We start from the raw sequence: 18,611 nt of genomic DNA on the forward strand, positions 1-18,611 counted from the left end.
AACATGTAGTAGCTTGTTAATATAAATATTCTGTTAATTGATTTCACTGATTTATTGTAATGAGATTAGATGTCTGATAAAGTCCTAACCAGTTCAAGTTTCTTGTCCTTGACCTGTTGCCTGCCCTTACCAAATGTCACCCTTGACTACCTAATTTTACATTTAAAGGATATATATATATTTTTACATTATGGTTTTAAGCTTGTGAAAACTTGTTTTAGAATTGAGTTTTCCTTCCAGACTATCCAACAGTCACAGTGATTTAAGCTATTTGTAAGTTAGGGCTATTTGTAATCAAAATAAATATCATTTACCAATCTATGGTATGTTAAAATATGAATCCTCAAACACTAGATAATAAATAACTAAAACAACGAATTTAAAAGACCCTCTTTACCTTTAATAGAAAGCCTGGAATCTTAGAGAAATAGACATAAAGTAGATGACATCAGGACCAGTTGGCCTACCATGCCTCTTGGAAATTAAAGAACAAAGTTATTACATAAGTATGCAGGGACTATGCTTTTAATCTACTTTTTAAATCTCACTTACTCATTTGATTTTTTTAACTTTATGAGTGAAAATTCACAATCAAGAGAAGTACCGAATCAGTATTGGGAAACATTATTGGTCTGTCTTAAGAAAACTCTTTTAAGTAAGTATATTCAATATAAGTCCCCTTTCCAGTTTGTCTGTTTGTTTGTTTGTTTCCTTAGAAATAATGTCAAGTGGAGGTGATCAGCAATCACAGGCTCTCACCAAGCCCTCTTTCAGTGAGGTACAAGCCTCTGCATTAGTGGAATCAGTGTTTGGGTTAAAAGTTTCCAAGATCCAGCCACTTCCTAGCTATGATGACCAAAACTTCCATGTATGCATTGCAAGAACCAAAGTCACTACAGATGGCCCAAATGAATATGTCCTCAAAATAAGCAACACTGAATCTAGCAAAACTCCAGACCTGATTGAAGTGCAGACTCATATCATCATGTTTCTGAGAGCGGCTGGATTTCCAACAGCCTCTGTGTGTCGTACTAAAGGAGACAACATAACCTCTCTCGTGTCTGTAGGTAAGAGACCACCACCGGTCATCGCCCGTCCATGTACATTACTGCATTTTGGCTACAAGTAGAAATATCAGGAACAGGTACGTCATTCCAAGGGTTAAGATGGTTATTTTTCTCAGCAGTTGGGAGAAGCTACCATCACCAAAGTGGAAACTGGGGCTGTGGTTAGGGCTGGGATCTGGCATAACTCTTATCTGCCTGCAAAGGATCTGATGGATGAGTAACTAAGGGGATATGTGAAAACTAGGGGAACTTTTATTTTTAATTAGAAAAATAATTAAATAGTTTTATTTATCAGATCAGCTGTGTATTTTGGTGCTGTGATATAGTAGAAAGCACACAGAATCAGGAAGTTTAGATCCCAGCTCTGTAATTATGGTATACATGACTTAAATTCTTAAGGCTATGAGCTGTCATGAAACTTAGTCCCTTTCAATTCTAAGTGCTAAGACGTATCTAATGGAATTCTCCAAGCAGCAGTTTGTCCCTAAAGAAGTCTGTGATTCTGAAAGTCATTTCTTTATCACAACTTCCCCCACTGTAAATGCATTAAAAATGTATTTTAAGCATTCATTTACTAGAGTAGATAATTTACGTTTAGAGTTAAGGCCAGCAGACTTGGGGCTACAGTCATGTTAGGATGCAAATGGCTGGCCCCAGTGTTCTGAAGTCTATCTGTTCTCCTTGCTGGCTTGATCCATTCAGTCCTGCCTCATAGAATCCTGCTGACTTGTCCTGTATTAGCACCTTTTTGTTTTTTTCTCTTGTTCTGTATTATTCCTTGCTATAATAATTGCAAAGGTAGAATAGCCTCTAATCTTTTTTTTTTTTTCCAAAGAATAATTGACAGAATATATCCTTCCATCCATCTAGATAGCAGCTCTGAAGTGAAAAGCTACTTGGTGAGGCTGCTGACTTACCTCCCAGGAAGACCCATAGCTGAGATTCCCATTGGCCCTCAGCTCTTATATGAAATTGGAAGGCTAGCTGCTAAGTTGGATAAAACACTGGAGGTAAGATTTGGGATTTTATTTTGTTTATAAGAATTGTTCTTTGTTAGTTTTGATTTATTTTAAATACACCCAGGGTCACACTCTTTTTATTTGGTGCCTCTTAACATGTATTGGGGTTGGCCAGAAAGTTTTGGTCAGTGAATATCTTGTTCAATACAGTTCCTGGTGAATATGAAAAATGTGTCTTTTATGTATACCTAAAACTGAATGAATTTTTTTGGCCAACGCAACCCGATATTAAGAAGAAAATAAGGTACTAGATGCATGAATATTGACAGATTTCTTTTTGCCCAGGTCTGTACTTTATTAGCTTCGTGGCAAGATTACCTACATCTTTAGAAATTCATGATATCCTCTGTGCTGCTCACTGAAAACAGTCTGCATTCACAAATTAAAATCCGAAGTTTTCACAAGACATAATCAGCCAGGGCTCTGTATGAAGCAATAGCTATGTTACAAATGGATTGAAATGACTTGTATTAAAAATGTTTTTGTCGTACAGAAAAGATAACCTTGTTTGACAAATATTTTTCCAAACGTACCCACAAAACATCTTCATTTAATGAACAAATGTTCACTGAGAACCCATTCAATGCCAGGAACTGGGGGAAAAATAGGGATTCCCCTGTCCTAGAGGAGTGTGTTCCAAGGGACAAACAGACACTTGGAAAAGTAACCCCAGTTTGTATGAGGAAAACACTTGCAATTACTCACTGAATCCTGGCCAGTCTACCTCTCAGATGTCTACAGTCCATCTCCTTTCCATTCCTGCCTGGACTATCCCTCCCTGCATTCAGATCTTTTTCACCTTCAATTTATTTTTTATACCAATCAGAGTCACTTTTTAAAATTACAGATCTGACCATGTCAGTTCCATAATTAAAATCTTTCAGTGGCCTCTCACTGCTTTCAAAGTAAAGGCCAAGGTCCTCGGCGTCTCTTTCAAACAAGGCCCCGTTGGCCTCATCCCTGCCTCTTCCCCCTCAGTCTCACTGTCCGTGTCTTCCCTTTCATGCTTCTCTCACCACCAGAGTAGAACTTCTCATCGTCCCCCCAGTGTGCCTTTCTGTTTCATGCATCTCTGCCTTTGTTATCTTCTCAACCATTAATACCTTTTCCCCTGCTCTGCAAAATTCCTGATTATCCTTCAACACACAGCTCAGGAATCACTTCCCCTGTGAAATCTTCCCTGGTCCCTTCTTTCTCTTCCCAGGCTGTACAAAGAGGATCACTTCCTGCTCTTTGCTCCACTGGATCTTGTGCATCCATCAACTCACATGATTCTATGGGTTGACTGACTGGGTCCCTCTGCTCTTCTTGGTATTAATTGGGGTCACTCATGCAGCTCTATTTAGCTGCAGTGCTTCAGATCCTTTCCACGTGTCCTTTTTTCTTCATGTGGTGTCTCATCCTCCAGGATGGTCTTGAGCATCCTTGCAACATGACTGCTGGCTTCCGAGACAGATTCAAAAAGACAAGCCCCGAGTGGACGACTGCTTATCAAGACTCTACTTGAATCATGTTAGCTCACATTTCATTAGCCAAAGCAAGTGACATGTCTAATCCCAAGTAGGAGAAGCTGCACAAGGGCATGCACGCCAGGAGGCATGGTTCATAGGAGGCCATTGGGATAACAGTCTACCATGATGGTATTGTAATTTAGTTGCTTGTACTTCCTGTTACATATGCTATATAAGAAACAATAATCTTCTTAAGAAATTGGTCTACATCTTAATTATTCGTTTTTTATCCTTGGTGTCTAGCAGTGTCAAATACATATTAGATATTCAAGGAGGGCTTCATAAAAAGTTTTTTAATTTAAAAAAGCTTATGAGCTGGTTTTAAAAGTCTTGAATTCATCAGTCAGTCAGAGAAAAGGAGGAAGGGTATTCAGTGAAAGGAAAGAGCATGCAGGAAACCATGGCAGAACAATGACCATGTTCCAGAACCTCTGAATAATTTACTGTGGCTGGAGCATAGGGTTTACACCTGAGAGAGACAGGAGCTGAAGTTGGAAACATAGGGTGGAGGCAGATTATAAAATGTGTTATCGTAAGAAGCTTGGACTTTGTCTTATTTTCTTGGACAGTAGGGAGACTTGGAGGCTTTTTAAACAGGAAAAACGTTCTAATTTATAGCCTGCTTAGGTCCAATATAATGGCTAGATGGGCAGAAAGCCAGAATGGAGGCAGGGAATGCATCTAGGGAGCTAATGCAGTGATCAAGCAAAAGCTGAGTGAGGACAGGAACCAAGAAAAGGTTCAAAATATATTTAGGAGACAGAGCCAGCTGAATTTGGTGATTGATTTAATGTTAAGGATGGAGGAGAAGAAAGTGCTGAGCAGGACATGGATTCTAACCTGGATCTGCTGGGACAAAACTCCATTCTGAAATAGGCAGGATTCTCCCCTTGAAGCAATCCTGGAGTCACCTTCACAGCCTGGAACAAAGGACTGGAGGGATAGGAAGGGGAGGAGTATCAGATATGGGTCTGGAAGGTGTTGAGATCTGTGGAAGTTTTTTAAGGCTTCCTGCCATACAGAAAAGCAGATCAGCCTCTATGCATTCCACGCGTGCTCCATTAGTGTCTGCTGGGATCAGCTTGCCTGCTCCCGTTCCTTGATTCTGTGTTTTTCTTTTTTCTGTCTGGTTGGTGCTTTAGAGAAAAGAGTAAGACAGAGCCTTTAGAAGAGTTAAGTGAGAGGTGAGACAGGGCTGAGAACACTTTAACAAGAAGCTTTAGGAGGGTTATTTTTAATTCTCTCTACCCTTAAAGACTTGTTATTTATTGTTTTCTGGGAATGAGGGAAAAAAATTCTGCTTTATAGTAAAAGTATATTTCTTATAGGCAGCATATATATGAATCTTGGTTTTTTCTGTAATCCAGTCTGATAATCTGTGCTCTCTAGTTGGGATGTTTAGAGCATTTACATCTAATGTGATTTTTGTATGGTTCGGTTTAAGCCTGTCATCTTGATATCTACTTTCTTTCTGTCACATCAGTTCTTTATTCTCTAATTTGCTGTTTTTTTTCCTGCCTTCTTTTGGCTTGTGTATTTTTTATGATTTCATTTAACCTCCTTTGTTGGCTTATTAGCTGTAACTGTTGATTTTAGTGGTAGCTCTAGGGTTTATAGAGTGCATCTTTACCTGATCACGCTCTGCCTTCACGTTATGTCACTTCGTGTATGGTACACATACCTGACACAGTATACTTCTGCTTCTTCCCTCCTGTCCTTATTCTATTGTTGTCATGCTCAGTTACTCAGTCATGTCTGACCCTTTGTGGCCTCGTGGACTGTAGCTTACCAGGCTCCTCTGTCCATGGAATCTTCCAGGCAAGAATACTGGAGTGGGGTGCCATTTCCTATCCCGGGGGATCTTCCTGACCCAGCGATCAAACCCACCTCCCTGTGTCTCTTGCATTGGCAGGTGGACTCTTTACCACTAGCACCACCCAGGAAGACCTATACCTATTGTTGTCAGAATTTTTACTTATACATTGTTATTTTTGTTTAAACTTTCGATTATCTTCTGAGATTTAATTAGGAAAAAATTATATATTTGCCTGTGTGGTTCCCTTTTTCAGTGCTCTTCATACTTTTTGTCGGTCCTTATTATTCCCATCTACCTAAAAGACTTCATTTAACATTTCCTATAGTGTGGGGCTGCTGATAATGAATTTTTTCAGCTTTTGTATGTCTTTGTTTCACATTCATTTTTGAAAGATATTTTCATTGGACATAAACTTTCAGGTTGACTGTTTTTTCCAATGTGCTTTAAACACATGTCACTACTTTCTTCTTTTGCATTGTTTCTGACAAGAAATCCGCTGTCAGATTATTCCTCTGAATTTAATATGTATGTCATCTGTGTGTGTGTTTGTCTTAAGATTGTCTCTATCTATTTCTGAGCAATTTGATCATGATGTTTCCTGTGCTTGGTGTTCACTGAGCTTCCTTGAGTTGTTTGGTTAAGTCACTTGGAAGCAGATTGGTGATTTTCTGTCTTAATACTTGTAGTTTGTGTCTTAATACATCTGAGCTGACTGTGGCTTAGATCATGAACTTCTTATTGCCAAATTCAGACTTAAATGGAAGAAATTAGGGAAAACCACTAGGCCATTCATGTATGACCTAAGTCAAATCCCTTATGATTATACAGTGGAAGTGACAAATAGATTCAAGGGACTGGATCTGATAGATAGAGTGCCTGAACAACTATGGATGGAGGTTCGTGACATTGTACAAGAGGCTATGATTAACACCATCCCCAAGAAAAAGAAATGAAAAATGGCAAAATGGTTGTCTGAGGAGGCCTTACAAATAGCTGAGAAAAGAAGAGACACTAAAGGCAAAGAAGAAAAGGGAAGAAATACCCATTTGAATGCAGAGTTCCAAAAAAATAGCAAGGAAAGATAAGAGAGCCTTCCTCAGTGATCAGTGCAAAGAAGTAGAAGAAAATAATAGAATGGGAAAGACTAGAGATCTCTTTAAGAAAATGCGATACCAAGGGAACATTTTATGCAAAGATGGGCACAATAGAGGACAGAAATGGTATGGACCTAACAGAAGCAGAAGATATTAAGAAGAGGTGGCAAGAATACACAAAAGAACTATACAAAAAAGATCTTCATGACCCAGATAATCATGATGGTGTGATCACTCACCTAGAGGCAGACATCCTGGAATGCGAAGTCAAGTGGGCCTTAGGAAACATCACTATGAACAAAGCTAGTGGAGGTGGTGGAATTTCAGTTGAGCTATTTCAAGTCCTAAAAAATGCTGTGAAAGTGCTGCACTCAATATGCCAGCAAATTTGGAAAACTCAGCAGTGGCCACAGGACTGGAAAATATCTGTTTCATTCCAATCCCAAAGAAAGGCAATGCCAAAGATTGCTCAAACTACCGCACAGTTGCACTCATCTCACAGGCTAGCAAAGTAATGCTCAAAATTCTCCAAGCCAGGCTTCAACAATACATAGACTGTGAACTTCCAGATGTTCAAGCTGGATTTATAAAAGGCAGAGGAACCAGAGATCAAATTTCCAACATCTGCTGGATTATCAAAAAAGCAAGAGAGTTCCAGAAAAACATCTATTTCTGCTTTATTGACTATACCAAAGCCTTTGTGTGGATCACAGCAAACTGGAAAATTCTTCAAGAGATGGGAATACCAGATCACCTGACCTGCCTCCTGAGGAATCTGTATGCAGGTCAAGAAGCAACAGTTAGAACTGGACAAGAAACAACAGACTGGTTCCAAGTCTTGAAAGGAGTACGTCAAGGCTGCATATTGTCACCCTGCTTATTTAACTTATATGCAGAGTACATCATGAGAAACGCTGGGCTGGAGGAAGCACGAGCTGGAATCAAGATTGCTGGGAGAAATATCAATAACCTCAGATATGCAGATGATACCACCCTTAAGGCAGAAAGTAAAGAAGAACTAAAGAGCCTTTTGATGAAAGTGAAAGAGAAGAGTGAAAAAGTTGGCTTAAAGCTCAACATTCAGAAAATGAAGATCATGGCATCTGGTCCCATCACTTCATGGCAGATAGATGGGGAAACAATGGAAACAGTGGCTGACTTTATTTTGGGGGGCTTGAAAATCACTGCAGATGGTGATTGCAGCCATGAAATTAAAAGACGCTTACTCCTTGAAAGGAAAGTTATGACCAACCTAGACAGCACAGTAAAAAGCAGAGACATTACTTTGCCAACAAAAGTCCATCTAGTCAAAGCAAGGTTTTTCCAGTGGTCATGTATAGATGTGAAAGTTGGACTATAAAGAAAGCTGAGCACCGAAGAACTGATGCTTTTGAACTGTGGTGTTGGAGAAGAGTCTTGAGAGTTCCTTGGACTGCAAGGAGATCCAACCAGTCCATCCTAAAGGAGATCAGTCCTGAATATTCATTGGAAGGACTGATGCTGAAGCTGAAACTCCAATATTTTGGCCACCTGACGTGAAGAACTGACTCATTGGAAAAGACCCTGATGCTGCAAAGATTGAAGGCGGGATGAGCAGAGGACAACAGAGGATGAGATGGTTGGATGGCATCACTGACTCTATGGACATGAGATTGAGTAAGCTCCAGGAGCAGGTGATGGACAGGGAAACCTGGCGTGCTGCAGTCCATGGGGTCACAAGGAGTCGGACACGGCTGAGCCACTGAACTGAACTGAACTTCATACTTTATGGGTGGGACCAGGAATGGGTTTAGTGTAGGACGGTTATTCCCCACTATTAATGCAAGACCCTTCTGAGTCTCTACCTAATGTCCCATGAACTGTGAACCTGATTGGTGGGAACAGGCACTATTCCTGACCCTGTGTTGTCCAAGTACTATTCCCTATAATCTTTCAGATGGTTCTTTCCCCAGCTTTGAGTAGCTTTCCTCATCCTCTGTACTGATCATACATGTCTGCTAGGTTTCAAGGTGTTCATCTACAGATCTCTAGAGTTGTCTCTGTCTCTGTAGCAATCTGAGGCAACTTGCTCTGCCCCCTCAACTCAGTGTATATTTAGGAATTGTTTTCAGATATTACTTTTATTTAGAGAAACCTTTGAACTGATTGGAATGCTCAGGAAAGTCTCTCAACCACCCCCGTAGTCAAATCTATAAAATGAGCTGTTGAAATGAGCATCTGTTCCATAAGAGTTCTTTATCATTGACCTCTCTTTCTACGCTCCCTGTGGGCTGCATTGTTGTGCCTGTTGCAGTTGAGGTTTCAACTTTTACCTCTAAATTCTGAAATGACAATTACAGTTCTAAGAGGGAGATAGCACCACACCATTGCTGATGGTGAGTTCTGCTGTGTAGTTAACCACGTGCTGTTCTGCTGTGCAACTTAAGTTGTCTCACATAGGACAGGAGAGTTCTAGAGGAAACCAAGAGAAACATTCCTCACTAGGTGTTATAACGCATTTTATCATGCTTTATTCCCATTGTTCATGCCCTTACCTAACCTCACCCCAGGCCTTTGCAGGTGCTAAGTTCTTACTTTCTGTACAAACACTAGGAACCATGGAGTCTGCCCAAGATATCATTTAGGTGAAGAATTTTAATCCCATAGAAATGGCAGAGACTGTGAATGTTCTGTTCTGCTGGGGAGGTGGCTGGGGCATTGAAGCTTCCAGCAGGTGGGCAGGCTTAGGGGGCCCAGAGTACAAGGAGCGCTGTGGGTGGTCATTGCCAAAATCAGGGCATTCACAAGTAAAGGCACCAACTGACCTGTACTGGAATTTGGTTGCAGCTTTGTTCACAGATGAGCTGGAGGTTAGTCTCAGGAGATTCATTTAAGTATAAGAGAGAAGAAAATACTGGGCAGGCTTATAAGTATAGTCACAGATTTATGGTAGAGGAAACAAGGTGTTTGAGAAATAGGAATTGGGATGAGAGGTAGAGTGAGGAAGGTGACAAGAGGTAGACGTAGACAGACTAATAAAGGGTAGTGATTAAACTACCAGAAATTCAGGTTGGTGTGTCATGGAGCCAAAACATGGAAAGGCCAGAGAAGTCAAGCACATCAGCTGCAAAGTTCACATTCAACAAACATTTACTGAGAACCTATTATGTATGAAATCTTTATTTCGTGTCTTTGTTTTTTTAATAATTAAAAAAATTTATTTGGTTTTGATTGTCCTGGCTCTTTGTTGCTGCACTGGGTTTTCTCTCAGCGAGCAGGGGTTACTCCTCTTCATTGCATTGTGCAGGCTTCTTGCAGTGGCTTCTTTTGTTGCAGAGCACAGGCTCCAGGGCACCAAACTTAAGTAGCTGCGCCACGTGGGCTCAGTAGTTGCAGTTCCCAGCTTCTAGAGCACAGGCACAATTGTTATGGCCAACGGGCTGAGTTGCTGCACAGCATGTGGGATCTTCCTGGATCACGGATCAACTTGAGCTTCCTGCATTGGTGGGTGGATTCTTGACCACTGAGCCATCAGGGAAGCCCCTCATGTCTTAGTTTATCAACAGATAAATATGAGGTTGATATTTTTTAATTTTACTGAAGTATAATTCATATTATACTTCATATATACTTTTCATATAAAAAGAAAAAGCAAGAGAGTTCCAGAAAAACATCTATTTCTGCTTTATTGATTATGCCAAAGCCTTTGACTGTGTGGATCACAGTAAACTGTGGAAAATTCTGAGAGAGATGGGAATACCAGACCACCTGACCTGCCTCTTGAGAAACCTATATGCAGTTCAGGAAGCAACAGTTAGAACTGAACATGGAACAACAGACTGGTTCCAAATAGGAAAAGGAGTACGTCAAGGCTGTATATTGTTACCCTGCTTATTTAACTTCTATGCAGAGTACATCATGAGAAACACTGGGCTGGAAGAAGCACAAGCTGGAATCAAGATTGCCGGGAGAAATATCAACAATCTCAGAGATGCAGATGACACCACCCTTATGGCACAAAGTAAAGAAGAACTAAAGAGCCTCTTGATGAAAGTGAAAGAGAAGAGTGAAAAAGTTGGCTTAAACCTCAACCTTCAGAAAAGGAAGATCATGGCATCCGGTCCCATCACTTCATGGCAAATAGATGGGGAAACAGTGGAAACAGTAGCTGACTTTATTTTTCTGGGCTCCAAAATCACTGCAGATGGTGATTGTAGCCATGAAATTAAAAGACGCTTACTCCTTGGAAGGAAAGTTATGACCAACCTAGACAGTATATTAAAAAGCAGAGACATTACTTTGCCAACAAAGGTCCGTCTAGTCAAGGCTATGGTTTTTCCAGTAGTCATGTATGGATGTAAGAGTTGGACTATAAAGAAAGCTGAGCACCGAAGAACTGATGCTTTTGAACTGTGGTGTTGGAGAAGAGTCTTGAGAGTTCCTTGGACTGCAAGGAGATCCAACCAGTCCATCCTAAAGGAGATCAGTCCTGGATGTTCATTGGAAGGACTGATGTTGAAGCTGAAACTCCAATACTTTGGCCACCTGATGCGAAGAGCTGACTCATCTGAGAAGACCCTGATGCTGGGAAAGATTGAGGGCAGGAGGAGAAGGGGACAACAGAGGATGAGATGGTTGGATGGCATCACCAACTCGATGGACATAGGTTTGGGTGAACTCCAGGAGTTGGTGATGGAGAGGGAGGCCTGGCGTACTGCGGTTCATGGGGTTGCAAAGAGTCGGACATGACTGAGTGACTGAACTGAACTGAAGTATAGTTGATTCATCATGTTATAGTTAACTATAACTGAAGTATAGTTAATTTCTGCTGTACAGCAAAGTGATTGAGTTATTTATACACACACACACACACACACACACACACACACGTTCTTTTCCATATTCTTTTTCACTATGGTTTCTTAACAGGATATTAAATATAATTTCCTATACTATATAGTAGGACTTTATTGTTTATCCATCCTGTTTAACAGTTGGCATCTGCTAACCCGAGATTCCCAATCCATCCTTCTCCTATCTCCCTTTCCCCTTAGCAACCACAAGTCTGTTATCTATGTCTGTGAGTCTGTTTCTGTTTCATAGAGAAGTTCCCTTGTGTCATATTTTAGATTCCACATATAAGTGATAGATAGGCTATTTGTCTTTCTCTTTCTGACTTACTTCATTTAGTGTGATAATATCTAGGTCCATTCATGTTGCTGCAAATGGCATTATTTCATTCTTTCTATGGCTGAGTAGTATTCCACTGTATATATATACACCACATCTTTATCCATCCCTCTGTTGATGGACATTTAGGTTGCTTCTATATCTTGGCTATTGTAAATAGTGCCACTATGAACACAGGGATGCATGTATCTTTTCTAATTATAGTTTTGTCTGGGTATATGTCCAGGAGGGGGCTTGCTGGATCATATGCCAACTCTTTAGTTTTGGGGGGAACCTCCATATTGTTTTCCATAATGGTTGTAGCAATTTACATTCCCTGTAAGGTTGGTATTGATACTCTGATCTTACTGTTAAGGAAACTAAGATCTGAGATATTAAGTGATAAAGCCAGTTGAAACCCAGATCTGTCTGATTCCAAGTACAACTCCCAAGTGTTCTTCCTACTACTCCATACCTAAGCAGGATGTACAAGGTAACAGTGCTAGCATTTTAGAAGCTGACTCAGTCTTCCCTGAGTGGACTGTTGCTGGAAACCCAAGAGTGTTTAAATTTGGTTTCTTTAAAAATAAAAGTAGTATTTCCCTGGTGGTCCAATGGTTAAGAATCTGCCTCCCAATGTAGTGGACGTGGATTCGATTCCTGCTCTGGGAAGATTCCACCTGCTGTGGGGCAACGAAGCCCGTGCACCACAACTACAGAGCCTGTGAGCTGCAACTACGGAGCCTGAGCACCTAAAGCCTGCGCTCCACAACAAGAGAAGCCAGTGCAATGAGAAGCCTGAGCATCTCAGCTGGAAAGCAGCCCCTGCTGACTGCACCTAGAGAAAGCCCATACACAGAAGCAGAGACCCACTGCAGCCAAATAAATAAGTTAAAAAATTTTAATAGAAAACAAAACAGAAAATAAAAATAAAAGTAATTTATGCACATGGTAAAAATATCAAGCAGTAATGAAAAGTGTAAGACAAAACTCTTTTCTCTCTTCCATCATCTCCATTATTGTTTCCTTTCCAAACCTACTTTCCAGAAGTCACAACTCCCAACAGTGTTTTCAGTGCTACTCTGCAGAATGTTTTTGTGGTCCACAGTGACATTTAATGCATCAGATGGTCAGGAGATTCAAAACTATGTCATGTGAGAAAGAACTGAAAGAACTAGAAAGGTTTACTCTGCAGAAGAGACTGAGAGGCAGAGGTGCTGTCTTCAGATGTCTGGAGGACAGTCATGCAGGAGAGTCCTGTTCCCCGTAGCCCCAGAGGTCACAGTCGGAACCCACAGTATGGATACTATAAGAGGCAGATTTTAGCTCAGCAAAAGGAAGAACACAGAGCCATTTCAATAAGGGTAAAAATGTACCTCCTGCAGGAAGAATTCAAACAAAGGCTACATGACCACTTAGCAAAGACATCTTAATGGTAACAGGAACATAAGGGGGAGGTTATCAGACTCCAGGTCATGAGAATGGGTGTTAAAGTCAATTTAGAGGAACATTTTAAAATAAATGGAATAAAGTAAAAAAAAAAATCTCAGAATACATCACATTAAAGGTTGTAAGTATTGTTATAGAAACTTTTTTTCCTTAGGTATATGTTGCCTGTATGCAAGGTTGTAACGTAAAGCATATTTCATACTGCAGGCCATGGTCAAAAAATTTTGAGAGATACTCCTCTGGGTGGCCATCAAGGTACTTTCAGACACTTACTGTGTGAAAGAGATCTTGACTGGAGTCAGAAGACTTAGGTCCTCTCACAGCCCCATAGTGGCAACTAGTCATCTTTCTCTGAGCTCTTCCCCATTTGTTCATTAACAGTCAAAGTCATTTAGAACTTTAGATAGAATGCCTAAAGGCCTTTCCAGTTCTAGAATTTTCTATGTTAATTCAGCAGATATTGCTTGAGCAGTGCATTCTATATGCCAGGCACTTTCTAAGTGTGGGGATACAGTAGTGAACAAAACAGACCGAAAATAAGCTCCTGCTCCTTGTGGAGCTTACATTCTAACAAGAACAGACAGTAAGGTAAATGAGTGAATCATGGTGAATGTTAGCAATTTGTGCTAAGTGCTTAAGGAAGAAAAGATAAGCAGAGAAGAGGGATATGAAATATTGGAGGGGATAGATGGAGTGGTCAGTGAGTCCTCCCCTAGAAGGTGACTTTTGAGTAAAGACTTAGTGACCACTAGCCATATGGATTCCTAGGATCCCCAGGTGGAGGAAACAGCAAATACAAAAGGGGTGGGAAAGTGCCTGGAGTGTTCCTTGAAAAGCAGGGAGGCCAGTGTCAGTGTGAATGGAAGAGAGTGGAAAAACATTGTCAAAGATGAAGTCAGACAGGGAACCGGGTGCCCAGGGCAGAGCTCTTTAGAGCTGCTTCCATTCCTTTGGTAGTCTGCAGATGGTAATCCTACCTTCTCCCACTTATGAGGATGGGCAGTGAGGAGAGGGGAATGTGCTCTCAAAACTAGGAGATCCTGGGCAAATATGACATTTGACTACTTTGTGAATTAAGGTAAATGAAGCAAGTCAGTGACCATCAGAGAACGCCAGCCCTCTCCCCAAGGCCCACCTGGCCCACCCTTCAGAGGGTGCAGTCTTCTAGCCCACAGCAGACCTCTCAGCAGTGCCTGTGCTATCAAGAGTCTAAGAGTTTCTTTGCTTTTGATTTAGAAATTCCATCACCCAAAGCTAAGTAGTCTTCATCGGGAGAACTTCATCTGGAATCTCAAAAGTGTTCCTCTTCTGGAGAAATACCTCTTTGCCTTGGGCCAGAATCGGAATCGAGAGATTGTTGAACAGGTCATTCAGCTGTTCAAGGATGAAGTGATGACCAGTCTAAGTCATTTTAGAGAATGTGAGTACCCCCCCCTGTCAAGTAAGTGTATTTCTTAATTTTTAAATTGTCAAATTTCAAACCAGCAGAAAAGTACGGAGGTACAACTTAGCTTTAACAATCTTAATACTTTATCATATTTGGTCCTGTTGCTTTTAAAGAATAATACTTTCATCTCCCTTAAAATTGAATTTGAAGCCCCTTTAAATTTACATGATTCTGCCTCTCCCCTCCCTACTAAGTTTGCATACATCTTTTAATATTACTCAGTTGTGTCCAACTCTTTGTGACCCCATGGACTATACAGTCCATGGAATTCTCCAGGCCAGAATACTGGAGTGGGGTAGCCTTTCCCTTTTCCGGGGGATCTTCCGAACCCAGAGATCAGGTCTCCCACATTACAGGTGGATTCTTTACCAGCTGAGCCACAAGGGAAGCCCTTTAATATTACTACATATGTATTTATAAATTACCTATATAGTATTTTACATACTTTCAGACTTTAGATAAATGGAACACTGTATATTATCATCCTGCAAACTGATTTTTTATTCAACACTATGTTTTTCAGATTGATCCATTTAATAGGCGTAGTTCTAGTTCATTTAGCTGATTAGTTTTTTTTTAGCTGATTAGTTTTAACTGCTGAATAATACTCCATTGTGTGTGTGTATACTATAATTTATTTCAATGTAATTTTTGAGTCTATTCTCATGTTAATGGAATTTTAAGTTTATATATATATATATATGAAAAAAAAATTGAGAGCTACTCCTCTGGGTGGCCATCAAGGCACTTTCAGACACTTACTGTGTGAAAGAGGTCTCTACTGGAGTCAGAAGACCTGGGTTCTCTCTCAGCCCCGTAGTAGCAACTTGTCATCTTTCTCCGAACTCTTCCCCATTTGTTCATTGATGGTCAAAGTCATTTAGAACTTTAGATAGAGTGGTCAATGCCTAAAGGCCTTTACAATTCTAAAATTTTCTATGTTAAGAGCATTCATCTATTCAGCAGGTATTTCTTGAGCAGTGCATTCTATATGCCAGGCACTATTCTCAATGTAGAGATACAGTAGTGAACACACACACACACACACACACACACACATATATATACACGATGCTGCAATAAGCATGCCAAGGCGTATCTCCTAAAGTACATGGGCAACAATTTCTTTGGGCTGTAATGAGCCTTCTGACCCAACATGAAGCACTGGTCAAAGGGCAAGGAACTGAGGGGGCGTTTCTTGCAAAGCCGAGGATAGGCAGTGCATATCCTTTTCGTCCTCTGCTTTCTGTATTACTTGGCTCAGGCTGCCGTTAAAAAACACCAAAGACTAAGGATTATTGCTGTAGCCTCGTAACTGGTCTCCCTGCTCCTGTCTGTCTCCCTACAGTATATAGTCTGTAGGGAGACTATATTCTGTAGGGAACTGTCTTCCTGGGTTTTTTTGGTTTTTTGTTTTTTTTTGCTTAAAATTACTTCTCTAGGATTATCCATGTTGTTGCATGTGGCCATTTACTTTAATTTTTATTACTGTAGAGTATGCAATTCATAAATGTACCACACATTAGCTATTCTTCTCTTCAAAGATATTCAAGTGGTTTCCAGTTCTAGTCTGTTAAGAAGAGTGCTCTATGAATCTTCTTGTGTCTCTTGGTATACGTGTTCATGAGTTCTTTGGGTATATGACTTCATGAGCTCGGGGACAGAATTGCTAGGTCCATAGTTCATGTCCATATTCAACTTCAGAGATATGCCGAACAGTTTTATGACTTTGTACTACTACTAGCAGAGTATAAAATTTTTATTCCTCTACAATCTTGGTACCATCAGAGTTCAATTTTTGCCAATATGATGTGTGTGTAATGTTTTCTTATTGTGGTTTTAATGTGTATTTCCCAATTTACTAGCCATTTGGATAGATTCTTTTGTGAAGTGCCTATTCAAATCTTTTCCCAGCAAAGTGATATCTCTGCTTTTTAACATGCTGTCTAGGTTGTTCATAGCTTTTCTTCCAAGGAGCAAGCATCTTTTAATTTCATAGCTGCAGTCACCATCTGCAGTGATTCTGGAGCCCAGAAAAATTAAAAATTTGGTTTTTTCCTTCATAATATGACTATAATACATCTGGAATTTATTTTTATATACAGTGTGATTTTTCTTACAGCTGATAAATTTTCTCACAGACATGTGTTAAAAAGCCATGTTTCCACTTTATTTTCCAGTACCACATCTACTGTAAATCAAATATGATTTTGGACTGTATTTTGCTCTATTGGTCTATTTGTCTATCACTGCACCCACAGCAACTGTGTGTCAGCTAGGCTAGGTCATGCTGTAGTAACAAATAACCCCCAAATTCTCGTGGACTTATAAATAACAAAGGTTTAGTTCCCCACAAGCTGCAGGTCTGTCATGGATTGACTGGGGCGATGTGTATTCTTATTTGGGGATTTAGACTGATAAAACTTTCACCACCTGGGATATTGGTACGGAGAAAGAGATGTAGTAAATTGTATGCTGAATCTTAAAGCATCTGCCCTGAAGTGATGTCACTTCTGTTACACATAGTGGCCAAAAAAACCACACTGCTGCTAACAACTTTTGGAAAAGCAGGGAGCTGACAACCCAGAGTGTTCCTGGAAGGAAGATAATTGGAATATTTGAGCATCCCTAAAGATTACTTCAGTTCAGTTCAGTTCAGTCGCTCAGTCATGTCCGACTCTTTGCGACCCCATGAATTGCAGCACGCCAGGCCTCCCTGTCCATCACCAACTCCCGGAGTTCACTCAGACTCATGTTCATCGAGTCAGTGATGCCATCCAGCCATCTCATCCTCTGTCGTCCCCTTCTCCTCCTGCCCCCAATCCCTCCCAGCATCAGAGTCTTTTCCAATGAGTCAACTCTTCTCATGAGGTGGCCAAAGTATTGGAGTTTCAGCTTTAGCATCATTCCTTCCAAAGAAATCCCAGGGGCTGATCTCCTTCAGAATGGACTGGTTGGATCTCCTTGCAGTCCAAGGGACTCTCAAGAGTCTTCTCCAACACTACAGTTCAAAAGCATCAATTCTTCGGCGTTCAGCCTTCTTCACAGTCCAATTCTCACATCCATACATGACCACTGGAAAAACCATAGCCTTGACTAGATGGACCTTAGTCGACAAAGTAATGTCTCTGCTTTTTAATATACTGTCTAGGTTGGTCATAACTTTTCTTCCAAGAAGTAAGCGTCTTTTAATTTCATGGCTGCAGTCACCATCTGCAGTGATTTTGGAGCCCAGAAAAATAAAGTCTGACACTGTTTCCACTGTTTCCCCATCTATTTGCCATGAAGTGATGGGACCGGATGCCATGATCTTCATTTTCTGAATGTTGAGCTTTAAGCCAACTTTTTCACTCTCCTCTTTCACTTTCATCAAGAGGCTTTTTAGTTCCTCTTCACTTTCTGCCATAAGGGTGGTGTCATCTGCATATCTGAGGTTATTGATATTTCTCCCAGCAATCTTGATTCCAGCTTGTGTTTCTTCCAGTCCAGCATTTCTCCTGATGTACTCTGCATATAAGTGAAATAAGCAGGGTAACAATATACAGCCTTGATGTACTCCTTTTCCTATTTGGAACCAGTCTGTTGTTCCATGTCCAGTTCTAACTGTTGCTTCCTGACCTGCATACAGATTTCTCAAGAGGCAGGTCAGGTGGTCTGGTATTCCCATCTCTTGAAGAATTTTCCACAGTTTATTGTGATCCACACAGTCAAAGGCTTTGGCATAGTCAATAAAACAGAAATAGATGTGTTTCTGGAACTCTCTTGCTTTTTCCATGATCCAGCAGATGTTGGCAATTTGATCTCTGGTTCCTCTGCCTTTTCTAAAACCAGCTTGAACATCAGGAAGTTCACGGTTCACGTATTGCTGAAGCCTGGCTTGGAGAATATTGAGCATTACTTTACTAGCATGTGATTACTACACTATCTTAATTTCTTTAACTTTTAAAGTCTTCATGTCTGATAGAACATGTCCTCTCATTTTCTTGTTCCTCTTTAAGAGGGTCTTGACTTTTTTTGTTCTTTCTACGTTTCCATATCAATTTTGGAATCAGCTTGTCAT

At 40.5% G+C, this 18,611-nt stretch overlaps 1 protein-coding gene across 1 annotated transcript in view; it reads left to right on the plus strand.

The window, feature by feature from the left end:
• The window catches only part of HYKK (hydroxylysine kinase), a 29,180-nt gene that overhangs the window by 4,768 nt on the left and 5,801 nt on the right, over nucleotides 1-18,611 (plus strand). The window contains exons 3-5 of the mRNA XM_052659828.1: nucleotides 717-1,067; nucleotides 1,938-2,077; nucleotides 14,341-14,524. Of these exons, the coding sequence (XP_052515788.1) occupies nucleotides 717-1,067; nucleotides 1,938-2,077; nucleotides 14,341-14,524 (675 nt within the window). The remainder of the gene's footprint in view (nucleotides 1-716; nucleotides 1,068-1,937; nucleotides 2,078-14,340; nucleotides 14,525-18,611) is intronic.

The sequence above is a fragment of the Budorcas taxicolor genome, chromosome 21, assembly GCF_023091745.1.
Source record: "Budorcas taxicolor isolate Tak-1 chromosome 21, Takin1.1, whole genome shotgun sequence".
Lineage (NCBI taxonomy): Eukaryota > Metazoa > Chordata > Mammalia > Artiodactyla > Bovidae > Budorcas > Budorcas taxicolor.